A 27,095-nucleotide genomic window follows, 5' to 3' on the forward strand; every position below is an offset into this window, starting at 1 on the left:
AGAGACCTCGGGGGGGGGGGGGGGGGCGGTGTGGAGCGGGCGCCCTCGAGGAGGGGCTCAGCGAGGCGAGCGCAGCCCCGCAGCGCGCTGGGGCGCTTGAGGGGCGCGGGTGGGGGACGTCGTGCCCAGGCGCGGGGGGTCGGCTGGGCGGGGGGAGGGGCGCTCCGGGCTCCCACCTCCGCGGCGGCGCGGGGACAGGGCCGGACCAGGCGCAGGGCCGCCTGCAGGGGCGGGCAGTGCGGTCGGGGTCCCGCGGCCGCCCGCGCCCGGAGGAGGGAGGCGGCGGGGGCGTGGGGCTGCGGCCGTGCGCTCCGCCCCGCGCGGGGACCGGGCCGCGCCTCCCCCTGCCGCATGTGCGCGGTGTTGTGTGCCCGGCCCTGCTCCTCCTCCTCCTCCCCTCCCCTCGCCGCCGTCCCCTCCCCCAGCGGCCCCGAGTGAGCGCGAGCGCCACACAGCCCCGGGCCGCCGCCGCCGAGCGCGCCGAGACGCCGAACAGGTGGCCGGAGGCTGCGGGCGCTGCAGCGGGGAGAGGTGAGGCGAGCCCCGGGCCAGGCGAAGGCGGCCGGGCCGGGCCGGGCATGCGAGCCGAGCGGCCCCCCGGCGCCGCCGCTTGCCCGCGCCCCTAGCCTCCCGCGCGCCCGTGCAGCGGCCCCGCCGCGCCCAGCGTCCAGCCGCCCCGGCCCGGGGCCGCTCCGGCCGCGGTCAGCGAGGGGCGCGGGCCGGCCCGCGACGGCGGCGGCGGCGGCATGAAAGTGACCGTGTGCTTCGGGAGGACCCGGGTGGTCGTGCCGTGCGGCGACGGCCACATGAAAGTTTTCAGCCTCATCCAGCAAGCGGTGACCCGCTACCGGAAGGCCATCGCCAAGGTGAGGGGCTGGGGGCGCGAGGGGCGCGGGGGGTGGGGGCGGGAGAAGGGGGGAGGGAGGAGGAGAGGGAGGAGGAAGAGGAGGAGGGGGAAGGCGCCGGGATCAATATGGCGCTTCCTGGAAAGGGGAGGAGGGAGACGGATGGGAGGCGGGGAAAGGGAAAGTGCGGCGGCCGGGCCGGGCCGGGCCTCGCGGGCGCCCCCCGCCCCGGGGCCGCGGGCGGCAAAGTTGTGGGCGCGGGCCGGGCCGGCGGGGCGGGCGCAGCCCCGGGTGAGCGTGCCGGACCCCACGGCCCCTCCCGGGCCGAGCGCCTCCCTCCTCTCCCTCGGGGCTCCGGCCACCGGCTCCCCTCGGAGCCTGCCCTGGGAGCGGAGCCCGAGCCCAGCCCTCCGGGGGGCGCGGGCGAAGCCTGGCCGGACGCCTCTCTCCCGGCCGCGGCTGCGGGCGGTTGAAATCCAGCCTCAGGCCTCTCCCCGCTCCCAGGCCCCGCGGCGGAGGCTGGGGAAAGGGAACTTTTTAGGTTGGAGCAGAGTTTAAATATTCCACACACGGCGGAGAGCGGCCGCATTTGTGCTCCAACTCTCCCTTCGCCCGGGCGGGGGAACGAGCCGGAGCGCCAGCCCTGTCCTCGGAGCCGCCCGCGGGCACGGCCGGCTGCTGGGGGACAGTCGCCGGCTCGCGGTCGGGAAGGCTGCCCCCAGGGGTACCCCCGCTTCCGCCGGCTCGCGGACGTTAGCGGGGCACGGAATCCCGGTGCAGGAGAGGCTGGCGTGCAGCGCTCCTTGAAAACGCACAACCCTGCAGTCAGTCATTGCATTAAAAGTTTTCCTGCGAGGACCTCAGCGTTTACGTATCTGGAACTAGTTCCATATGGTGCCGGGGCTGCGGAGCCAGGGTCTGATATAGGAGTGGAGTAGATTTCCCTTTTTCTTCGTGGAGTGATAACATTGTCTCCACTCAACTGTGTTCCTCTACAATGTGTCAGAAGTGAAAAGGCATTTTGTTAAATTGTTCTATCGGCTGTCTGTGTTTGACAACAGCCTACACCTCCGAAGTTTCTGTCAAGCACCTGAGGATATCTCCTTTGCTGTAGAGTAACGTTTTGTGGAGACAGCAAGGTCACTTAAGCATTTTCTCATTTGTTCCCTGTAGTGGAGTAGCCCTAGCTTCTGTGGGCGTTGAGGCAGTACACGGTGGCTTTGCCAGTCTGGGTGTATACAGGGTGCTGGGGGCAGCATCCTTCAGTTCTCTCTGAACTTAAGGGGAGAAAACTTTTTTTACGCTATTGTTTGATTTTTAGTATATATTGGAAAGAATAGCATGAATTTGGCCTTTTCAAGATAATCTTGGGGCCATTTAGGAACCTGACACAATGGTGGAAGGTGTTGACTTTATTTAACTGCTCTAAAACGTTCCTTACACTTGGTTGAACTGTTATTGAAAATCAAATAAAATTAGTGGAAATTGGCATCCGTTTATCTTACATTGCTGACAAGGGGAAAGAAACATGCTCTCCACATCTACATTTAGCATTTAAAAAGACTGTTTATGAATGGCAGTTTATGATATAAATGTTCTAAATCAATAAACAGATTGTATATGTACTTCGGAAACCAAAATAAGTTGTGAACGGAAAGAGAAATACAATAATACATTATCTGTGGTGTGCCTGAGTTACTGAATAGGGAGAGGTGAGGGACGTTTCCTTTCATTTTACTTGTTTTACATGCTTAAAGTGAGTTCTGTTTCGTTATGCGCACAATGGACTTTGGTTAAAAAAGGCTGTTTGGGAGATACAAATGTAGTTATTTGGTTGATTGAATCATTCATTCCTTCCCACAGAAATTCTTAAACATTTACTGTGTCCAAGGTATTGTTCTGGGTGCTGGACATGTAGGGGGTCCATTGGCTGCTTTGTGGAAATTGGAATGTGAGAGTCTAGGACAAGAGGCTCCATGGTCCTTCCAGTGAAGGAGACCAGTGGTGTGTCCGGGCACATGATTGGGCGGTGAGGAGAGGAGCACCTGGGATGTTGGGTAGATGTAACTGAGGAGCCTTGGTAATATATTTGGACTAGTGTTTTTAAATATTAGTGGTAGTTGTTCCATAGTGACCTGGGACCATGGAAAAGGGAGTGCAGTTCCCTTATGAGAGTCTGGGAAGGCATCCTTAAGAGAAGGGACATGTGAGCTAAGTTTTTAGAGGGTAAGTGTGAGATCACCAGGTGGAGAAGGAAGGGAGGATGATTCTCAGAGGGTGGTGGTAGCATTGGAGTTGGATATGAATGAGAGGGAGGAGTCAGAGATGAGTCAGGGCATTCTAAAATTATTTAAAGGCTCTTTCAGTGCAATCCACAGTTTAGTGGGTGAATTTTAAGATGGGCTTTGTAGTACACAAAGTTTAATCATTGAATCACAGACTGTTGACTCTCAGATGTTCCAAGAGTCTGAGTGTCTTCTAGGTTCATTTGTGTTTTTTCTTCTGAAATTGCTAGGTAATGGTTAAGATTAAACTTCAGTCTTTCTTCTCATTTCTCCCATTTTATTTAAGGTGATTATGAAGCAAACATATTAAGACTTGCTGTAAATTTTATCCTCTTATCTCTTCTTTATCCCTTATTGTTTAATAGGATAAGATAAATTTTGTATGAAGAATTGGGTAGTTGGGTAGTTGTGGAGAGGTGTTTTGAGTTGCTAGGTGACATGTGGCATGACAGACCCCTGTCTGGTGGGGAAAATGTGGAAAGATCCTGTGGCTTTGAATAAAAATCAACTAAGTCTGCCCCCCCCCCCCCCAAAAGAATGGAAAAGGGAGAATAAAGGTCCCAAGTCACCAAAGCTTTCTCTGCTATAAGTGTTTTGTAGTGTGGTGGGGCTATTATATTTGGCATTATATTTGAGCTGTTTTCAGGTTAAACAAATCAATTTTTCTGGGCAGTGGAGTGGTGTGACTTAATACCAGAAATGTCCTCAATAAGCAGATATTTGAAGGCTTACACTTAGTCATAGCATTTTTTTTTTCCTCTAGTGAAAAAATGTTTTTCTGCTTATGATCGCTGACGAGTGAAGATGCTTTGGCTTTTCCATCTCCATCTTCCCATCCTCATCCTGACCCTGTCTAAGGAGGGTGTTCTGCTAGACACTGAGAATTCTCTTGCAGGCACTCTTCTTGAGTGCTTGGAATCGGAGGACTGGCTGCTGTGTATGTGTCTGTTCGTTCTTCTCGTGCCTGCAGCCTGACTCATCCCTGAATCCTGATGGACACAGGGTACAGAGCACCAACTGCAGTGACTTGTTAGTGTGGTGCCCTTGGTTTCTGGAGTTTTCTTTGCTGGCCACTCCTTAATTTTGAGTGAATCAAGGTTGGCCCCGAGGCTTCCCATTTTTCCTGCTGTACATCCTAAATCTGGTTAGGAGAAAGTCTTCATGCTTGCTTAAAAAATGTTAGTATTTTAGGGGCACCTGGGTGGCGGTTAAGCATCCGACTTCAGCTCAGGTAATGATCTCATGGTTTGTGAGTTCAAGCCCCCTGTCGGGCTCTGTGCTGACAGCTCAGAGCCTGGAGCCTGCTTCAGATTCTGTGTCTCCCTCTCTCTCTGCCCCTCCCCTGCTCATGCTCTGTCTCTTCCTCTCTCTCTCAAATATAAATAAACATTAAAAAAATTTAAAAAAATGTTAGTATTTGAAGGGCTGCTGTGTACAAAATGTTATGTTCTATGGAGAACTATAAGACAAAATCCTTGCACTCAAGAAGAACATAACCTAGGAGACAAGATGGGTACATAAAACAATAATAGTAGGTGGTAGCATTAATTAACAACAGGGTGTTAGAGACAGTAATTGATTCCAGATTTTAGAGACATGAGTAGTTATTATGGCATTGGGTTGGGGGGGTCCCATTTGGTCACTAGGGTTGGTATTGGGCTTAGTGAGTGGGACAGCTAGCCTTACTGTAGGGCAAGTGCTTCCTAGTTGGGTACTAGAGTAATCTCAAAAAGCACCTGCCTGGCTAAGATGTTTTGGTTCTCAAGGTCTGCCGTGGGGTCCAGGCATGAGAATCTGGAGAGCATCTGCTGGGTTTCTGAGAGGTGGAAAGGAGGGGATGGTATGAAGGGAAACTGTGTGATCCCAGGTGATTCAGGCTTTCAGGGCTAGTTTGGCTCCTGTGGAGCATTCATGCAAGATGGTGGGTCAGGATCAGGAGGAAAACTCTGAATGCCAGGGCATGACCAGTGGGATGTTACCCAGTTTGATGGTACAGGAAGGACTAGGTTATTTGGGCAGGGTAGTAATAGGGACTAGTGGTCCTCTGGGAGGATGTCTGGAATAGCTCTTTGGATGGGATCTGCCTTCAGTCTAAATGCTGCTAGCTGAGTGCTGAGTAACAGAGGAAGAAGGGTAAAGTGAGGGAGGGGAATTGCAGGAACCCCTTAACTCACTGCTTCCCCCATAGTCCTCCTCTCTTGGGGGGTGGTAGGAGCTTTGGTTTGGGTTTAGAGACATAGGTTTATTTATTATTGTTATGACTATTTTTTATTACCATTTAACCTTGAGCAAATGAACCCTACAGAACTTTATTTTGCTCATGACTAAAGTGGGCTACTCCCTTGCAGGGTTGATATGAGTGCTGGACAGATGATGAATATGAAACTCTTCAGGGCTGGATCTGAATCACTAATGTTTCACTCACCAGCTTTACTTCCTGGGAAGCTTTCCCAAGTATCCTATTATTCCTGTTTGGTTTTTTTCCTCTTAAGAAGGCAGTGGTAATTCAATTAAAGATTAGGTAAAAGTGTTAATATTTGCCTAAACAGTACTGCAGTCAGAAGAGCAGTGTGTGTGTGTGTGTGTGTGTGTGTGTGTGTGTGTGTGTGATTGGCTTTATTCTGTGGCCTCTGGCCTTTGGGGCCACTGCTTCTGTCACTGAGGCAGGGAAACCTAGTAATTAGAATCATTTTGTTATTAAAAAAACAAACATGAGTTTACAGACACTTTTGAAAATGTGCTCTTCTCTATTTGGCAGGGGTGGGGCGGGGAACTGTTGACTACTGAAACCATACAACTCATGGTTTTGATGAAAAATCTTAACAGTTGCTGTGAGATTTTCCTGCAAATACATATATAACTGTTGACACATTTACAAGCTTATTGAAACTTTTAGGAAAACAGTTATATTGTTGCAGAGTGTGAATGACAATAGAAGCAAGCATAAACATAGTGAAATGAAGTAAATGTTACTGTTTTTTTTTTTTAAATTTTTTTTTTTTCCAACGTTTATTTATTTTTGGGACAGAGAGAGAGACAGAGCATGAACGGGGGAGGGGCAGAGAGAGAGGGAGACACAGAATCAGAAACAGGCTCCAGGCTCTGAGCCATCAGCCCAGAGCCCGACGCGGGGCTCAAACTCACAGACCGCGAGATCGTGACCTGGCTGAAGTCGGACGCTTAACCGACTGCGCCACCCAGGCGCCCCTAAATGTTACTGTTTTATTAAAATTTTCTGCCTTCTCAAAGGTGAAAAAGAAATGCAGTGTATCTGAAAGGCTGATCTTTCTAAAATGCAAATCTCATTTTACTCTTCTGTGTAAGGGCCTCTGCACCTGCTTTCCCTAGAGGCCAGGTCCTGCCACCTCAGCACAGCCTGTCCCTTGCGGGACCCCTCCTGCCTCCAGCCTGCCCCTTTCGAGACTCCTGCCTCCAGACTCTCCCTCACCAGACTTCCCCATCCCATACTCCACCCATTTGGGCTTGCTTGCACTTTCCTGCCTTTGCTCTGGTGTTTTCTGTTTCTTCTGTCTGGGATGCTTGCTCCCTCCGCATCTGTTCATTTATTGAGCTTCAGCTCAGATGACCCATCTTTGGGAGGCTGGCCCTGCCTCCCAAGCTGTTTGAGGTTCTCCACCTCATACTTCTACTTAGTGTGCTTATCTATGGAACAGAACTGAGCTCTGCCGCCCCCTCCCCCCCAACCCCGGGTGGAATGCTTGGGGGCTGTGGCCCTGCCTCAGTCTTACTTGAATAAGCAACATCTTCTGCATAGTAATCTTACAGTTGGAGTAAATAATAAGTGGAGAATAAACACATCACACATTCTTACACAAAAAAATATACTTTTTCTTGGAAGACTATGACCAGCACTCTAGGGTTTGGTGTGTTTGGCATATTGGTACAAACATTATAATTGAAGCTAAGATTTAGTGTGATTTGGAGTACCTGGAAGTTATTCTTTTGTGTCAGCTCTTTTGAAGGAGGCCAGTCTGTTTTCAGATCAAGCAGAGGGATAGTCATAGGGTTTGCGTTGGGCCTGGTTCAAGGCAGGTGGCCAGAGCAGTGTGGGAATCTGGCCCTGAAACATACCTATGTTGGGTCTGGCACCTCTAATTCTGTCAGTTGGATCCTTGGGTAGGTGCCAGCAGTAAATAGAAATGTTTAGGATCTGAGATTCACAGAGAGAGTCTGGCTGATGTGAAGTGCTTCTTGGCTCATGGTGAACCCGGATGCGTTGGTCACAGAGGTTATATTTCAAGTCTCACTTGTACCACTAACCTGTAGGCGGGTCCTCCATTTGCCCTGGGAGGTTTTTACCTCCCTGTAGAGTTGGATGCAGCTTAGTGATGTTGATTACCCAGGAGGTGTTTGGAGACCTCTGTATTTTTTCAAAGATGGGAAGAAATGTGTAAAACTGGTCCAGGTAGGTGATTTCCACAGTTCTTTTCCTCATGGTAAAATGGTTGGTTAGGTCTGCACACTGTGCTTTCCTCCTACTTGGCCACTCATACAACACTCCTAGCTTGGACCAAGGTCAGTGGCAGTAGAGGTAGGGGAATCAGTAAATTTATATGATTTTACCTGTTTTTGGTGTCTTTCTGTTTTACATGGAAAATGGAAAAAGCTTTATGAAAAGAAACGCAGAGTTCTGTGAACATACTATAAAGCTGGTATATATGTACATATATATGTGTATATATGTATTTGTCTTCTAGTCATTTAAAATTTTGTTTGGAAGAAGTATGTATAAATCACTTTTTTTTTTCATAGCTCTGTGTCTTATGTCTGGCTTGCCATCTTTAGGTGATTTATGCCATTAAATATTACTATTGCTTATTATTTTCTCCTCTATCAACTGATATTGGAGCTTAGAAACAAAGTTTGAAGCTCCATAGCCAAATGACTTGAAATGTCAATTATTTAATTTTTTCTCTTAAAACTAGACTATAAAATATGTGTGCGATAGAAATAAAATCACATGTCCACACAAAAGTCATTTATGTGAGTGTTCATTGCATTATTCATAACAGCCCCCAAACGGAAATAATCCCAGTGTCCATCAACTGGACAAAATATGGTTTATCTATACATTAGAATATTATTCAGCCATAAAAAAGAATGAAATACTGACACATGCTGCAACATGGATGAACCTTGAAAACGTTATGCTGTGTGAAAGGAAGCCGGTCACAAGAGCCCACATGTCGTATGATTCTGTATATACAAAATGACCCGGATAGGCACGGCTATACGTAGAGACAGTGGAGTAGTGGTTGTCTAGGGCTGGGGGTTGGGGGTAATGGAGAGTGACTGCTAATGGGTCTGTTTTGGGGGTAATGAAAATTCTAAATTTAGATACTGGTGATGATCATATGATTCTGTGAATATACTAAAAACCTTTCAGTTGTACAGTTTAAATGGGTGAATTTTATGGTTTGTGATTCCATCTCAGTAAAGATGTTAAAATATAGACTACATAAGTCACTATGAACACAGCTCAGTTTTTAGGTGTTTTATAGTTCTGTGAGTCCTTGTAAAACATGTATTTCTGTGTCAGAGGTGCTCAGAAACCTCAAGTGAACACTGGCTATTTTGAGGAGTTTCCCTTATGGTGTGTGAGGCCTGTGTTCTTGGGCCTGCCCACTCTGTCCTGTTGCTGTCTGCTAAGTTCTTGACTGCTGAGCCTCCAGGTCCCCTGGGCTCTTTCTGTTACCCTCTCTCCCTCCTTAAAGGGGCCCCTGACTGTTCACCTGTTCTCCCTCAGCCAGAGATTCCTTCCTGCCTAGCTCACCAGCTGCCTTTGTTGAGTGAAGGCTGCTCATGAGGTTCCAAAGGTGTCCATAGTGAAAAGCCTTACCAGTTTTTGGTTTTGGTGCTCAGACATTTTGAGCTTTAGCGAATCTCACAAGCTTTGTGAGGCTCTGTTTTCCCGTCTTCATCTTCCCGTATTGAGATATTCTGGCTGGGCTCCCGCTGCCAGTCCCCTGAGCTAGAGACCGTCGTATCGAGTCTGTATTGTTCGATACGGTGCTCGTGGAACTGTGGGATATGAGTGATGTGCAGTGGCTCTTCAGAGGAGCAGACAGGGTGCAGAATCTCTTACTCCACCCACCCTTTCTGTGAAAATACTTTGCTTCTGTAACTTTGAAACGATGGGGCTTGACCCTAGGTCAAACACATGCTGTTGGAAGTTACGATATATTTTGCCTGGAGTGTCCTTCAGAATTCCTTACCATCTCAAGATAAGTGTCTTTTAGGATAAGTTACATGCTCAGAAGTGACTTAATAACACTATTCCTTTTGCGAAGTATAACTATATAATATTACCTAATACTAAATGTGGATATGTGTATTCATATGCATACATGTTTGTGTTATGAAGTTATTTTTATGGCAATATAAATGTAAGTGGTTTTAGACATGACAGCCAGGTCAATATTATTTTTCCCACTTTTGATGTTTTTCAAAATTCAGATTCTGTATGACTTAATATTTTGGAACTCAGATTTATTTATTTTTTTTCTGGTGTATGGTTTTTCTTGTTATTTGTGTCACATCCCTTTAGATTAGAAAACTAATCTATACTATAGGGTTTATATTTTTGAAAAGGCCTGTTTAAGATATCCTACAATAAAATCAATGTTTCCTTCTCTGACACTTCAGAAAATAATTTGCTGCATATCTCAAAAACCTAAAATTACTAAATACTGAAAATATGTGGTATTAACAGATTAAAAAGATGAAAATGATGCCATTTTTGTGTAAGTGGTTGACAGGAGACTGGGTTTTTTCTGTTTCTTTTAAGAAAATATTGGAAAATTTTTTTATGCCTGTGTTCTAATTTTCTAAGTTGAACGTTACATCTAGAATTAAAAAATAAACTATTTTTCAGGGAACAAACTTTCTTCTATCACAAAGGCATTTAAGATGCATAATTTATAATTCTGAAACCTAGTGTGTAAAGTCATATGTGAATAATAGTTAGCTGGGTTTCTGCCCAGCAGGGTTATACTCTAACTGAAATTTCTCTTATTACAGCCAGTAGCACCTGCAGAAGAGGGAGGTAAAATGTACAGGATATTGGTTCCTGATGTACCACCACACAGGATATGACTAATCACTGAATCCATTAAAGTTGAATGCAGGATTTGGTACTTTTACCGCTTTGTTAGAGATCTGGAAAAAACCTTTCAGACAAATCAAGAGGATCTATTAGTGAAAGTGCATCTCTGGGATTGATAGCTGTTTAAACAACTACATCTGGCAGATGGTGGCATTTCAGCATTTGTAAGTGAGAACCATGAAATGAGTATATTTAAAATTTTGAAGGCACATACTCTCAGGAATGTATTTTTTTCAAGGAAACTTGGAGAGCTAATAAAACCCCGAACTTTCTGTGATGCGGTCAATTTTATCTTTCTAAAACACAAATGTTTATAAAAACGCAATTGACCGAAGGTAGAAAGTTTGGTTATGGATGTTTCTTTTTGTCCTAGGAGGCAGGCACATGAGAGTGACACATTCTGGACCAGGATTCAGAACAGCAAGTACATCATTTGTGTATCTAAGAGTAAGAAGGGTAACCTGTGTGAGCTCAGGATCTTTGGCTTCTAGTGCCACCTACTTCATGAGGTTGTTAGGGTTCAAGGAGAGAATGTAAAAAAAAAAACAAAAAAAACAAAAACCAAAAACCTTGTAGGGGTAAAATGGAGTAGGTATTAGCTGAACTGTTCTTTCATTTTTGCTGGGAATGGTTGCCAGTGATTAAGGCTCACTTGAATCGGCTCTTCTAAATTGTTTCTTCCCATCCTCATTAGAACTGCGCTGAATGTGGGAACTTGAATTTGTGGTGAAACTGTTCTCCCTAAAAAATCATGGAAACATTCTTCTGTGATTTAAGAAATGAAATCCCAGTGACACTGATTTAGATTTTTCCAAGATGTCCATTGTGGAATAGCTTTTCCAGTTTTCGGTTTTGGCTTCCAGTAGTTTTGAACTTTGGCAAGTCCCACAGGTCTGTGAGCCTCAGTTTTCCCATCTGTAGTTTGGGAATGCTATCTTTTGGTGTCAGTAATGAACATTAAGTGACTTAATGTAAATACTACTTCTCATGTAACAGACTCTTAGCCAATATTAGATCTTATTCTTTTTCTTCAGGTTTTAAACATAGATTAGGCACAATTATAATGGCTGATTCACAAAGTGATTGATTTTTATTTGACTTGTGGTGCCAGATGTCATTTTCCAGGATAATTTGTTAAAGGGCCACTTTTTTTTCTTGTAAAAGTACTATAGCAATTCCAGTATTAGTATCTATTAGTGAATCAGTTGGAAATCGAGAAAAACAAATGTTCTGATCATCTAGTGTTAAAGCTGATTCTCTTACAGATCAAGGAGAAATGTGTTTGTCCAACTTTCTTAGCCTGGTTGGCTTTTTACTTTCTCATTTTTACTATTAGACCTTGTTACTTTCTCAAATTGTGGCTGCCATACTGCTGAATCCAAGGAAATTATGTAAAATTTGTGCTCCTTTTTAAAAGACATTGGTTATACATTTTCCATTTAAAAATATCTTTTGAACCCTGGAAAGAATAAAACTATAAGTAATATTTATACTTATAAATGCAGACACGTTTTGAAGAACTCTAGCATTTATTAACTAGCAGTAGATCTGACAATACCTTGGAGCTCAAAGAGATGATCTGAGTTATAAAATAAAGTGGTAAAGTAGACTTTTTTGTGACCTCTCTAACCCTTTATTACACAGTTTTCTGTAATTCATGCACCCATTACTACTTCTTTACTCTTCTCTGGATCTTAAGAAGGTGATTTTAAGGAACTAGATCAGCAATAAATGAACACAGAATGTCTTCTGCTTAGGTAGGTAGTTATAAGGATTGACAGATTGATGCAACTTTTAATGCTTTAGTTCAGCTAAAGGCACCCAGTACCAATCACCTGAAGACTTCACCCAAGAGCTGACCTATTTATCATACTAAATAGGGAGTGGTGCCTTGAAGACTTGCTCAGGTTGTGGGCATGGCAGTATTATTGTCAGATTTGCCAGGTTACCAACAATGCTCTTTGTATTCAAGAGGACCACCTCCTCTCATTTCTGTTTTCCACATCACAATATTGAAAGTTATTTTTCTCTGTTTGAGGACCTTAAACATCTTATTAAAATAATGCTTCCTCCGTCTCTCCATATGTGTTTAGGGAAGTTGCTAGGTAGTGATTAAAATAATAAAACTTTATCTCATTGTGCAACGTTCATATTTTGGCTTTGATCCCTTCCAGTATTTGTTTATAAACATTGTTTCACATGAGGGCCCTTGAAATTCTGAGTTTTTGTTTCATGCAGGACACGAAAAAGAGATGAAGCAGCACCGGAAATTGCAATTTATACATCTCTCTTCCCTTCACAATTTCCTTTGTTTCTGTGCTTTGCTAGTGAAAGTGATGAATAATGCTTTCAAAAACTTTCCAGAATAACTTTCCTGTTTTATAACAAAACTGTAGAGAAACTCACTCTGGAGTATTTTTTTTTCTTCCAGCTTTACTGAGGTATAATTGACAAAAAATGTAATTACATTTAAAGTGTACCATGTAATGATTTAATATACACCGTGAAGAGCTTCCATTGACTTAATACATTGAGTTAGCGCTTCCCTCATCTCACGTATTTATCTTTCTTTTTTTTTTTTTTTCTTTTGTAAGAACATTTGACTTACTATCTTGGGAAGTTTGAGATAGCTCTTAGTCTGTGTTGGTAGGTGGACGGTGTACTTCAGACCTTTAGGTTGAGGCAGAAGAGCTTTGCCTCCTGGGCTGCTTTTACTACCCTGCTTTCTAGATGCAGGGGAGTGGTATTTTGAGCTTAGTCTTTGCTTTTGATGCTATTAAGCTTTTTAGGTCAGCACTGATGATCGAAAGCTCTTGCACAAGACATGCTGTATTGGAGGCACTATTTACCTGCCTATCTTGTTGGGAGTTGATGAGAAAATACCTTTAACTGTGATACCCGTCGTGTTTTCTCAGCCCCAATTCATTGAGGAGTTTCAGAGGGGTAGGAGGAAATCAGGAAACAAGTGGTATCAGGAAATAGTGGTAGTAATACCATTATTGTCAACAGTAATGGTTAGCACTTATGGGGCATTTTGTGTATCAGGCCCTAAATGCTAAGCTCAGTGCTTTGTGTGTGTATATGTTAATCCAATAGAATGGTTTGGGGGAGGATTGATGCAATCCCAAGTTTATAGGTGCCGACACTCAGGCTAAAGAGGTAAGAAGATTGCAGAAGGTTGCACATCTGATGCATGATGGCTTGGCCTTCTTAGGCAGACCCCTCTGACCACAAGGCCTGTACTGTGAATTACTGCACTATGACAAACTGATGTCCTTGCATTTTAGGATGTCGCATTTCCATGAGAAAGAGTAAATAGTGCCCATAGGCACACTTTCAAAGCCAATAGTTGATTCCTTTTACACACTTTTGTACTCTGCTTCTTGGAATATTTTCATTGACCCATTCCTACCCCCGTACCAGAATGCCAAGGTGGCCTGGCTGATGCTGGCAAATACGTGCTTCTGGTCTGAGGCTCATCATCTTGAATGTGGGTCAGAGGCTTTGTATGCCCATGGATCAGTTTTGTTATCTTCAACATGGCATTGTTATTTTTTGTCAACATGGCTCCTTATATCCTATGTTTTTATACATTTTGCATATTACTAGAAGTAGGGAAAAGTGAACAGGTGACCAAGCCTTTTTTAAGTTTTAATTTTAATTCCATTTACTTGGCATACAGTGTTATATTAGTTTCAGATGTACAATATAGTGATTCAACACTTCCATATATCACCTGGTGCTCATCACAAGTGCACTCCTTAGTCTGCATCATCTGTTTCACTCACCCGCCCCACCCCCCTCCTCTCTGGTAACCATCAATTTGTTCCTTATAATTAAGAGTCTGTTTTTTGATTTGTCTTTCTGTCTCTTATTTTTTCCCCTTTGCTTGTTTGTTTTGTCTTTTAAATTCCACATATGAATGAAATTTTATGGTATTTGTCATTCTCTGACCAGCCTTGTTTCACTTATCATTATCTTCTTTAGCTCCATCCACATGGTTGCAAATGGCAAGATTTCATTCTTTTTTATGGTTGAATAATATTTCATGGTATATATAGACCACATCTTCTTTATTCATTCATCAATCCATGAACACTTGGGCTGCTTCCATACTGGTTATTGTAAACAGTGCTGCTGTAAACATAGGGGTGCATGTATTCCTTTGAATGAGTGTTCTTGTATTCTTTGCATAAATACCCAGTAGTGAGATTGCTGGATCATAAGGTATTTCTGTTTTTAACTTTTTTTTTTAATTTTTTTTTCAACGTTTATTTATTTTTGGGACAGAGAGAGACAGAGCATGAATGGGGGAGGAGCAGAGAGAGAGGGAGACACAGAATCGGAAACAGGCTCCAGGCTCTGAGCCATCAGCCCAGAGCCTGACGCGGGGCTCGAACTCACGGACCGTGAGATCGTGACCTGGCTGAAGTCGGACGCTTAACCGACTGAGCCACCCAGGCGCCCCTGTTTTTAACTTTTTAAAGAAACTCTGTCTTGTTTTCCCGAGTGGCTGCACCAGTTTGCATTCCCACCAACAGTGCGAGAGGGTTCCTATTTCTCCACATCCTTGCCAATACCTGTTGTTTCATGTGTTGTTGATTTTTGCCATTCAGACAGATATGAGGTGATAGCTCATTGTAGTTCTAATTTGCATTTCCCTGATGATGAGTGATGTGGAGCATCTTTTCAGGTGTCTGTTGGCCATCTGAATGCCTCTGGGGAAATGTCTGTTCATCCCTTCTTTCCATTTTTAATTGAATTCTTTGTTTTTTGGATGTTGAGTTGTGTAAGTTCTTTATATATTTTGGATACTAACCCTTTATCAGATATGTCATTTGCAAATATGTCATTCTCCCATTCTGTAGGTTGCCTTTGAATTTTGTTGTTTGTTTCGCTGTGCAGAACCTTTTTATTTTGATGTAGTCCCAGCAGTTTATTTTTGCTTGCTTTCCTTGCCTCAGGAGCCATGTCTAGAAAGAAGTTGCTACAGCTGATGTCAGAGAAGTTGTTGCCTGTGTTCTCTTCTAGGATTTCATTCAACCATAAGTTTCAGGTGTCACATTTAGGTCTTTAATCCATCGTGAGTTCATTTTTGTGTATGGTGTAAGAAAGTGGTCCAGTTTCATTCTTTTGCAAGTTGCTGTCCAGTTTTCCCAGCACCATTTGTTGAAGTGACTGCCTTTTTCCCATTAGATATTCTTTCCTGCTTTGTTGAAGATTAGTTGGCTATATAACTGTGGGTTTATTTCTGGGTTTTCTATTCTGTTCCATTGATCTATGTGTCTGTTTTTGTGCCAGTGCCATACTGTCTTGATCATTACAGCTTTGTAGTATAATTTGAAGTCAAGAATTGTGATGTCTCCCAAGCTGTCATTCTTCACGCAGAACTTGCCAGCCATCCTTTGGACTGCTTGAGCTGTCAGGTTGGGCTCACATAGCCACCCTCTGGAGGCCATTGCAGGTCTTCCCCTGTGTCCCTGAGGTGCTGTGCATTTAGTAAGCTGAGAACCTAGCACTGTGCGTACAGCGTTTGTGGCATAACTGCTGAGAAGTGATTACAACAGGAAGTAATTTCCTCAAAAGTGCTTTCAGAGTTGCAGAGTGCAGTTCTTTGTAATATTTAAAACATTGCCTTCATATATACTACAAGAACTTCCTAGCACTGAATTGTGTAGCCCTGAGAGCAATGCCCATGTAAGAATTTTTTATGTTATTTAGCAGTATCAAATAGCACCTAACTGTAAATCGATTAGTAAAAATGTTTTTTGAAAATTAATGTCTTTTTAGGTATTATTGCATAACCAACTACCCAAAACTTAATGGCATAAATCAACAACTATTAAATTATGTCTCATGATTTTGTGGGTTAAAAATTTGGGTTCAGTGGGGCTCAGTGGAGTGATTCTTCTCCATTTGGGGTTACATGGGGCTATTCAGCTGGCAGATGACTTGGTCCAGAGGGTCCTAGATGGCTTCATTCACAGGTGTGGTACTCAGTGGGGTTGGCTGGAAGCCTGGGCTCAGCTGGGACTGGGCACAGCAGCAGAGGCAGGGTATAATGAGGGATGGTCCCCCAACCCCTCCGAAGACTGTGCACACGCTCCTAGGAACATTGTATGCGTTTGAGTGTTTGTTACTCTGAGGGAGGGATTTGTGTGCCCTTTGGTTTTGTAAATTGCTGTAGGCAAATTTTCTATCTCAGTCTAAAAAAGTATGAGGCCTCTCTTTTCCAAGCTTACTTCCCATGCCCTTCAGCCCTTGTTTTGATATAAAGGCCACTTTAATACTCATCGAAGCCAGCATTGCTCTATGTATATTCCATGGTGTGTTATTAAACAGTATATGGAAAAAAGAAAAAAGAAGAAAACAAGGGTGTCTGGGTGGCTCAGTCGGTTGTCTAGCTCTTGATTTCTGCTCAGGTCATGATCTCACGGGTTGTGGGGTTGACCCTCGTGTTGGGCTCTGCAGTGGCAGTAAGTGCGGAGCCTTGTTGAGATTCTCTCTCTCTGCCCTTCCCCCACTCACAGTCAACTGCTGTCTCTCAAATAAATAAACAAAAAAAGAAAACAACAAGAGTACCTGTACATAGTGTCTGTAGCATGGAGGTCTTGCGGTAGTTGGACTTCTCAGGCTGTGGTTCAGAGCTCGTAAGGAGAGTGTCCTAAGAGGAAGAGGACACTGCCATTCTCTTAAGTGCTAGGCCTGGAAGCCAGCACAGCATCATTAACGCCTCTCTTCTGCATGCCAAACCAGTCATTAAGTGGCCTGGATTCCAGGGGAGGGGATGTCCACTTCACTTATTAATGCAAGGAGGTCAGCTCTTAGTGTGGGTTGTGGCCATCTTTTTTCTGCGGTATGAATGTCGTGCGTCCGTGTGTGTGTGTGTGTGTGTGTGTGTGTGTGTGTGTTGCATGTAACAGTAAACATTTAGGTTTTTTAAAAAAATTGTTTTGTGTTATGTTTTAAAATTGTCCTATTCTTGGCCTGGGTGCTGGTCATAAACTGTATATCCTGAACTTTTGAAGCTGACAAACCTAAGAAGTAGTTTATTTTCATCATTCATGAGTTCAAAGATCTGACACCTTTCCCAGGTTCTACAGTAGAGAGAGATAATGGTAATAACACCTTACATTTATGTGGCATCATCTCTAAGAAGTTCAAAGTGTTTGTGCCACTTGTGATTCCTTTATTGGAATGTCCTCTGAGGTAAATAAGCCAGAGTACCCCTCAAGTTCATGTACAGATGAGGAAATGAAGTAGTTTCATCAGCCTGCTAGGGAGTAGTGTTCAGAGGGAATTCTTCTAATAATCCACGTACTGGTTAGAACTTGATTATGAATTTATCTTCCTTAGATATGATTCCGGAAAATGGTGGAGATTGACTTTTGTCTGTCAGTAATATTTTAAATTATATACCATTTGACAAGTGCCATGTTTAATTTTTTTTTTTAACTTTAAAAAAAAAATTTTTTTTTTCAACGTTTATTTATTTTTGGGACAGAGAGAGACAGAGCATGAACGGGGGAGGGGCAGAGAGAGAGGGAGACACAGAATCGGAAACAGGCTCCAGGCTCCGAGCCATCAGCCCAGAGCCTGACGCGGGGCTGGAACTCACAGACTGCGAGATCGTGACCTGGCTGAAGTCGGATGCTTAACTGACTGCGCCACCCAGGCGCCCCTTAACATTTGTTTTTGAGAGAGATCACGAGCAGGGAGGGGCAGAGAGGGAGACACAGAATCTGAAGCAGGCTCCAGGCTACGAGCTGTCAGCACAGAGACCGATGTGGGGCTCGAACCCATGAGCTGTCTCATGAGCTTGAACCCATGACTGTGAGATCATGGCCTGAGCTGAAGTTGTATGCTTAACTGGGCCACTCAGGCACCCCAGAAGTGCCATGTTTAAAGGAGTGCTGGTTATCTTTCTAATGTGTTTTGCTTATTTGTTTTGGTAAAAGCTTATGAGTATTGCATCACAGGCATGTTTTCCTTTAATGGATCAAATCCTACACGCTCAGCAAAAACAGACAGTGGAAAGGGTGAAGGCAGTTACAGCGCTGCCCCCTTAGTGAAACCCTGTGGTATCCGTCCCTTTCCCCGCCCCCACACCAGCCGTGGGAGCACCTCCTTGTGCTTATGGGTGATTAAATGGCGTTTTTAAGGATAATTTAATTATATGTCGAGTTTGTTCCATCCCTGCCACTTAGAGCCTAAACTCTGAGTAAGAGGCAACTCCATTGTAATGCTCTAAATGTGGTATTGCTTACATTCATTCAGTTTTGCTTAAAATGAGACACTTTACACAAAATCGGTGTGCATTAGGCACTTCAGCCAGAATTTGTTATGGCTAGCTCCTGGTTCATGAACATCTGCCCCATGTGAAATGACCTACCCTATGTATTTCCACCAGGGTAAACCTCACGGCACTCTCTAGTACAGAGAAGTCCATGGGTTCTGCATGGCTTTCTAAGTAAAATTCAAATTTGTCAGCCTGAAAACAGACCCCAGCCTGGCTTCTCCTTTATCTCCCTGCACCCCTCTTCGGTCTGCCCCATAGTGATGGAGCTGACGCCCCTGTTTCCCCAAAGTTGTGCAGAGTTTCCCAATTCCTTTGACTGTGTACATGTCCGCTGGCCTGGGAGTCTCTCCCCTTGTTTTCCGTCTCACCTTGGTCCTTCCATTCTTTCTTCACAGCTGCCAGAGCTATGCTCTTTTGCTCAGAATGCTTAGGAGGCTTCCCATTTGCTGCTTCCCAATGCTTAGGAGGCTTCCCATTACAGTACCCCCACACTCCCCAGGTGGCATTCAGGGCTGTCTGCCTGGCCCTGGGCTTCTTTCCCTCTAGGCACCACATACCATTGCTTGGGGCCACACTGGTCCATGGCCCTGGGCACGGCCCAGTGGTGCCTTCCCTGACTCCCCACCCACAGTCCAGAGAGATTCAAAGTTAGATAAATCAAGTTAAAAGGGATACAAGGAATCATTACGTTAACACATGCTTTTTGAAAGGATGTTACCCCAATAATTTCGACTGTGTTATTACTTGTTTTATTACTTGTAAATAATTAAAAGTGGATGAACTTTTAAGAGAAAGTAAGCTGATACCATCAGGAGGGATTTCTTAAATGCTTCTGAGTGTGGTGCTCATTCTAGCTGCCTGTCTCCAATGAAAAATCCATAGTGTACTCTGCCTTACGCTGCTGACAACTGTGGCTTGACATGGTGGGTTTACTGTGCTCACATGTCACCATAAAGATTATGGTGGATGTGCAAGTTCCAGGTGGTGGACGACTTGTCCATAAAGTGGATAAAAGAGGGTGAAATCTATCCTTTGTGGAAAAACTGGGTCCTTGACAACTGCAGGGCAACTATGACTAATGCGGTAGTTGATTAAGAAATCCTCCTTTGGCTGTGTGGGGCCAAAAGTTTTTTTTTTTTTATCTTTCATAGTTAGGTCTGAATGAATATTAAGGTGTGTTTCTTTGCATTAGCTGTACTCTGAGCAGTGGCATCTGTGGAACGTAGATAATGGCAGAACAGGTGCAGCTGTATTAACGAAAACGTGTTTGAGCTGAGTGAGGAAAGTGAAGTGGCAGCCTGAACTGGGTATTTGCAACGTTGTCACTACTCACCTTTTGTCTCAGAATTGGGAAGACCCTTTGGACTGTGTTCTGTCGTCACGGATCTTTCCACCCCTAGCGTCAGGCAAAGGCAGAGATCCGTGCAGAGTGTGTGGGGCGAATGCACCTTCTGCAGGGACTGACCCTTCCATCCTGGAGGCGTCTGGAGAGTTCAGGTGAAGTCTCATGAAGCTGTCAAAGCAGGAAGCACAAGAGGATGCCCACATGCAGCCCAAGGATGGCATCTTTGAGTTCCCAGGCCCTTCACGGAGGAGGCGCCCTGGGGACTCACTGAGTGGTGTGAAGTGGCACTGGCCTGTCTCCCGCTTTCCCACCTCACCAGGTCCCCCGTTCTCGTCTCCTCCCAAGCAGGTGGAAGCATTTCTTTTGAAGAACTTGGCCTTTAAATCAAGAGTGCAGCATTGGCTTAGACCACAACTTCCTGAGAAGTGCCGGCCCAGGCTGACGTGCTGATGTGCTGCCTGCAGAGGGCAGGGCTAGGGCCGCTGTGGCACTGTCACTGCTGACAGGGTGTTGCACTGGCAGTGGGCTGGCAGCTTTGCAAGCCTTGGTTTGGCGGTTGCCAGCGGCACAGTGAGCATTGAGGGATGCTCAGCTCGGGTCATGTAGACTCAGGCCAGCTGCTTCTGCTTGTGACTGTCAGGGCCGCCCAGACTTAGCTTCAGGTGGTCTGAACTGGCTGGTGGCCTTTTGCAGAGCTCTTGCTCTGTGGTGACAGGTACAGACTTCTGTGCCTCTCTGAGTGGCATAGAACATTATAACAAGGCCATGTCCAAGCAGGCTCCACACTGGCAGCGCAGAGCCCAGTGCGGGGCTGGGTCTCATGAACCGTGAGATCATGACCTCAGCTGAAATCAAGAGTGAGACGCTCAACCCACTGAGCCACCCAGGCACCCTGAAAAGAATTATATTTTATATTGCCCTACTGAATAGAGGAAGAAGCACTTTAAAATAGAGTTAGTCTCTCCCTTGTGTTTGTTTCTTCCAGTGGGATTATTTTATGTTTTCTGTTGCTCTGACATTATCAGCAAAGTGTGTGTGTTTCCGTGTGGTGTGTGTCCATGTGTGGGTCATCTGAGTATGTGTCCGTGTGCATCCATACACCACATCCATGCATGTGAGTGCATGTGGGAGGCTGGGATGGAAGGAATTTTTCAGAGTTGTCCCGGAGAAGCCTTGGGGTTTATTCTATAGTCATAGGATGTCTTTCAAATAATAAATTATTTTCTTATATAAATCCATGAATTAAAGACATGCAGTCAGTTTTTATGTGGGTCAGTAAATCTTAAAAAAAAAATCTATTTATATTGGTTTTCATTGCTGGAATATTTAGGAAAAACTTCATCTTTTTTTATTTTTTAATTTTTTTTTGTATTGACTCAGCTGTAACTTGAATTTTCCTGGTTCATTTTAAAGAGGATACTCTTTATTTCCCCCCTCCCCCTTTTCTTTTCTCATTTCTTTTCTCATCTTCTAATTTTCTCCCCCTTTTTCTTTTCTTCTCTCATTTCTCTTACAACCACTGTATTGCACGAATGCTGGTTCTTCAGCAGTAGTGACTAGGAGAGAAGTGAGTGCTCCAGTGGGGTAGGGGGTAGATCAGGGCAATGAAGATCTTGCCTCCCCCTCTGTCCCCCCTTATTATGGGGGAGGGCAAAGGCTCTACATTTCCTTTTTCTGTCACTTTCAGCTAATGTGTCATGGCTTCTCTGTGCTATTGCCAGCAAAATAATTTTCCTCCCCCGCTCCCTCCCAGTTGTTTATGCATCAGCATCATTACTGTTGCAAGCCTCCTTGGGGATCTGACTGATTGGTAAATTAGTGCTGGTGGAGGAAGTGGAAGACAATATGCAAGTGTTTCATTTAAACAAATACATTCTACAATTTATTTTATTGGATTTTATCCTTTGAATGAGAACACCACAAGTAATCCTATTACAGTCTAGAAACTGCTTGCTCACACCAGATTACAGGCTTCAGAGTGTTGCTGTTGCCTTTGAAAGCACATAAGTCTTTAAGAAATGAGGCAATTTCCGATTCATCAATAATTAACCAAGAATATGACAAGTTTTATCCCAACCCAAAGCTGCACAGTGTTTCAGACAATCTGCTCCTGCAGATGAACTCTCTCTGTAGTTCATGAGTCAGCACCCAGAGCACAGGAGGCACTGGTTTGGGTAAGCCTGATGAACGTTTTCTTGAAAAATGTTAAGCATTAATCATTTACAGTAAAACACATAGAAAGTTTGGGATGCATAGATGATTTTATAGAAGACAGTCTCACCCATAATGTCACCATCCAGAGTAATCTAAAATGTTAGTATTTTCATTCTTTTTTTTTTTTTTTTTGGTCTGTGTTTGTATAAACACAGGTACTTTTTTAAACAGTGGAAGTGAAGATTCATATACAATTGTTCCTACTTATTTTACTTGATATATGTGCATTTTCTCATGTCCTTAAAAACTGTCATAATACACTCAAAGACTGTATAGTATTTTTTTTACAGATATATACATATTTAATTATTTGCCTATTGGAAATATGCTTCCATATTTTTTACCATATAAAAATATCATAGTGATCTCAGTGCTTAAGATGTGGTCCACAGTTTGGATATTTAAGTGTACAATTATTGGGTGGGAAGTCATGGACATGTTAAAGGCTCTCAGTTTATATATTTTGCCAGTTTGCTTTCCGGAAAAGTTGCACCAGCATACACCTGGCTGGCATGGGAAGTTGCTTCCTGCCTCTGCTGGGGATGCCTTGTGGGTCAGTCGATGACAGTGTCGTAGCTGTGAGTCCCTGGGGCCAGGAATGAGGGCTCCAGCCTCATTTTGATCATCTGTTGGCTAGGCTGTCATTCCTGTATTTTCTCTTTGAAGGTTAAATGAGAGGTACATACGTAAAGGGCCTGACCTAGAGTTTGGCCCACAGTTGGCAGCTGGTGCCATGGTGGTGGTGGTGGTGGTGGTGGTGGTGGTGGGTGATCTTATGTCCAACGTCTAGATCCTTCCATGTTAATGGAGCAGAGTGATGAAGTGGGAGATAAAAGGTAACTACAATAATGTGTTCTGTACTTTCAGGGAGACACAAAGTGCTTCCTTGGATGGGATTCTGTATAAAATAGCTCAAAACCCCTTTCCTGAGAATGTTATGCAGAGAGGAATTCAGAGGTTTGCTAGTGTCTAGATAATTTCCCATGTTTCCACATGGCCCACTTCTGTCTTTCCAGACACGGGGATGAGACTGGCCTGTTGGTGCTTTGTCAGTGTATGTCAGGTGCCTGTTTGCTGTGTGTTTTGGCTATGGGATGACATTTTTCACAACTTTGCTGCTAATTGACTGGATTATGGCTATGAAGTCTATCTTCTGTCCGCTTTAAGACATACATTTCTGGGGCACCTGGGTGGCTCAGTTGGTTGAGCCTCTGACTTCGGCTCGGGTCATGATCTCGTGGTTTGTGAGTTCCAGCCCCACACTGGGCTTGCCGCTCTCAGCACAGAGCCTGCTTCGGATCCTCTCTCTCTGCCCCTCCCGTCCCTCTCAAAAAAAAAAAAAAAAAAAAAAAAAAAAAAAAAAAAAAAAAAGACATACATTTCCTTTGCCTTTTTGGTCTTCAGGGATTCTTTTCATCTTTAACGAGACACAAAAATGCTAAGTAATGGCATTACGTTTATGTAGCATGCTCCCAAACCTTGTTCAGACCAGGTGTAAAGTGCATCTACTCTTAGCAGTTTCCATGCCACATCTGTGTGGCCACTCACTTTCTGACTGAGGCAAATAACTTCATCTGGTTGTCTGAACAACACCTGTCTTTTGTTAAGATTCTGCCATTTTGGAATCATTATCTTGTCCTTTTGTGTCTGTGGCACTGTCCCCCAGTATATGGGAGGAATTTGTCCTTGTTATCTATTATATTTGGGTTAGTATGTACTTGTTTAGTACTATTCATATGGACTGGGTTTCACCTTGTATTCTTGAGGTACGTAATAGATTTACTGGGATTTTTGTGACGGCTCCCAAGGATTGAGAAAAGATATAAAAGACCTAGAGGTTTTTCAGTTACTTGACAATTTTGAGGCTAATTGTTTCAGAGAACTTCATAAAGGCGTTGCAGCTGTGTACCAGTTTTTGGTGTCTGCTCCACCTCAACTGCTGATGCATCCTAGTTGCTTTTTCTTTGTCATCCACATGACATTTTCTGCCTTCTAAAAACAGAGCTGTACACACATATTGGAGAAGAAATATAGTCATCAAACTCAGTTTTAAGTTTTAAAAATATCTGAAATAAGCAGTAAGCATCAGAAATGGATCAATTTTAAGTGGATCTTTAGAGCATGTTATTTAAATAGACACATTAATTGGATCAGCGTGTGGATCTCATATGCTGTTCCTAGTCATACACTGGCAGGCCTCTCCATTCCTTTCTAATCCCCAGAAGTAATGAGATGCCTCTGACTAGTTACTTTCAATTGCCATTCATAAAATTGTTGGTCAGTCTTCTCAGGTGGCAGTGGTATTTACAATGCCTTTCAGAATGTCAGAGGACTTCTGCCATTTCCTAATAGACCACTTGCCATTTCCCTTATAAGGCCCATGCTTTATATTTTCATATCCATTGAGGGTGTTGTTTGTTCATTTGGGCTACTCCGGCATTGAATGTTATGCCGTCATTTGGTCTTTTAGTCAATGATTATGGGTCAGAGCTTTGACCAGAACAGAAAATAGTTGACTGTCATTTGGGTTATCCTAACCTTCTACAGGGTATGGGTTTCAAAGTGCAAAATTAAGGAAATAAGGACAAAACTTGAAATCATGAATTTAGATTTCTGGGGTTTCAAAAGCATAATTATGTGATACTTGTGCAAGTTTTTGGTGATTGAGGTCATTGGAGATTTGAAGAACCATTCATTAAAAAAATTTTTTTTTAAAGTTTATTTATTTTGAGAGAGAGAGAAACAGAGCACTTGAGCAGAAGAGGGGTGGGGGGGGGGGGGCAAAAGAGAGACTTCCAAGCAGGCTCTGTGCTGTCAGTGCAGAGCCTGATGTGGGGCTCAAACTCATGAACTGTGAGAGCATGACCTGAGCTGAAGTCAAGAGCTGGATGTTTAACTGACCAAGCCACCCAGAATCCCTAAGAACCATTCATTTTTAAAAGGATAAAATAATTTCTCATTTGTGTCAGTAAAAATGAAACTTAACATCTCGTTCCATAGCTTCACTATGTGGACTGAAAGAGTTAACAGTATTCCTACCAGGCATTAGCAATTATTTTCCCCACAAAAGTCCTTAGAACTTTCTGTCTCAAATGAGGAAGTTTAATATTTATTCCTATAAATTAAATAAATTTCCAATATCCAGTTTAACCATTTCCAGCAGTTTGGAGGCAGTGAGGGAACTTAGTTGGTGATTAGATTTCTGCTACTAACTTTTCAAAGAGGACATTTAGAGGTGACGATTGAGACGAATACTAGTCACATTATTATTGTGATGCACATAAGAGTGTTTTCATGCCCACAAACAGTGGTGTCCACACTTGACAGTGCAGTGTGGTAGGGGTTTAAGATACTTTCCCAAAGTTCCACAAGATTATATAGAAGAGACTGGAATAGAAAAGGGAAGAAAGTGTTTTAAAAAGTATACTTGCAAATACCAGGAGAAAGCTTATCTCCACTTAGACTCACCCTTTTGTTAATATCCAGATCTTCATTAGGTAGGGTAAAACATCCTAAAACATGTGGGTCCTTTTTCTCCTACCATCTCACAAGGGGCTAGAATTTTCTTTCTTCAATTTTATGTGTTGCTGTTTATTTTATATGACTTAGATGACTATTATTAACTTTTTAGAATACTTTAAATATTCGAATGATGATTATAAAACTGGCAGCTTCCTACATAACTTGTAAGATGCACATTTTGTAGGGGCTCCTGGGTGGCTCAGTTGGTTAAGCATCTGACTGTTGATTTCGGCTCAGATCATGATTTCACAGTTGGTGAGTTGGAGCCCCACGTCGGGCTCCGTGCTGCTGATACAAAGCCAGCTTTGGATTCTCTTTCTCTCTCTCTCTGCCCCTCCCCTGCTTTCTCTCTCTCTCAAGATAAATAAATAAACTTAAGAATATGCACATTTTAAAGATTTTTTTTAACATTTATTGATTTTTGAGAGAGAGTGCATGCATGTGCACACATACGAGCGAGAGAGAGAGAGAGAGAGAGAGAGAGAGGGAGAGGGAGGGAGAGAGAGAGAGAGAGCGTGAGAGAATGAGCAAGCAGAGGAGGAGCAGAGTGAGGGAGGCACAGAATCTGAAGCAGGCTCCAGGCTCTGAGCTGTCAGCACAGAGCCTGACAGGGAGCTTGAACTCACTAACTGTGAGATCATGACCCGAGCTGAAGTCTGATGCTTAACCTACTGAGCCATCCAGGTGCCCCAGGATTCACATTTTGTATATATAGTATGCTTTCAAATAGTTAAAAGAATGCATTAAGTGATTTGGAAACATACTAAGCCAATAATAATGCTTATTTTAGAGTGATAGAATATGGTGGCTCCTCCTTTTTGTTTCTAAAGTTTTTTTAATAATGTGATTGGGTGTATTTTTGTGATAAATTCAGACTGCATCATCTCTTGCTTTTATTTTAAATGTGCTAAAGGACTTGCTATAATCTTAAATAATAACACCCACATCCTGAGGCAATTATCCAAATTAAAATTAAAGTCAGTGAGAAATATTTAAAAGTTTAAATGCATTTTGAAGCGAATATTTAGAAAATAAAACTTCTACATGGTATTTCTATCATTCAATGTGAAACTCCCAAATTAATGCTTTTTACCTACTGTCCCTTGGATTAAAATAAATTCAACTTGATTCAACCAAATCTCAAGTTTTATCACACTGACAAAGAGGGTATTCCTAAAAACGTTTTAAACTAAATGAGGTTTAAATGCTCACGTAAAGTCCTTCTTGGAATAAAGTTGGCATATAGGGGGAAAATGAATGAAACTTCATCAAGTTTTGGGTGAGTGTGGCAACAGAACACATGTAAGGGAAGCGATTCTTGGCATTGCTTGTCTTCATATCAGCCAGAAGTGGAGTGGTCAACTCTTCAAATGTTTCCATGTCATACTGAAAATTGTGGTTATTTAAACAGAACAGGCGTAGAGCTAATCCTAACATTTGAGATTATGAAACATGGAGG

General features: G+C 43.5%; 1 protein-coding gene across 16 annotated transcripts in view; it reads left to right on the forward strand.

Moving 5' to 3' along the window:
• The first annotated feature begins 440 nt into the window (after positions 1-440).
• PARD3 (par-3 family cell polarity regulator) overlaps positions 441-27,095 on the forward strand; it is a 680,086-nt gene continuing 653,431 nt past the window's right edge. For 7 of the 16 annotated variants that reach the window (XM_086714599.1, XM_086714604.1, XM_086714589.1 and 4 more), the window contains exon 1: positions 441-866. In XM_086714599.1, the coding sequence (XP_086570725.1) occupies positions 747-866 (120 nt within the window). In that variant the 5' untranslated portion in view covers positions 441-746. The remainder of the gene's footprint in view (positions 867-27,095) is intronic. The other 9 variants (XM_086714588.1, XM_086714595.1, XM_086714598.1 and 6 more) reach the window with 4 other exon arrangements.

This window comes from Puma concolor, chromosome B4 (genome assembly GCF_028749965.1).
Source record: "Puma concolor isolate L17-30 chromosome B4, mPumCon1.1.hap2, whole genome shotgun sequence".
Lineage (NCBI taxonomy): Eukaryota > Metazoa > Chordata > Mammalia > Carnivora > Felidae > Puma > Puma concolor.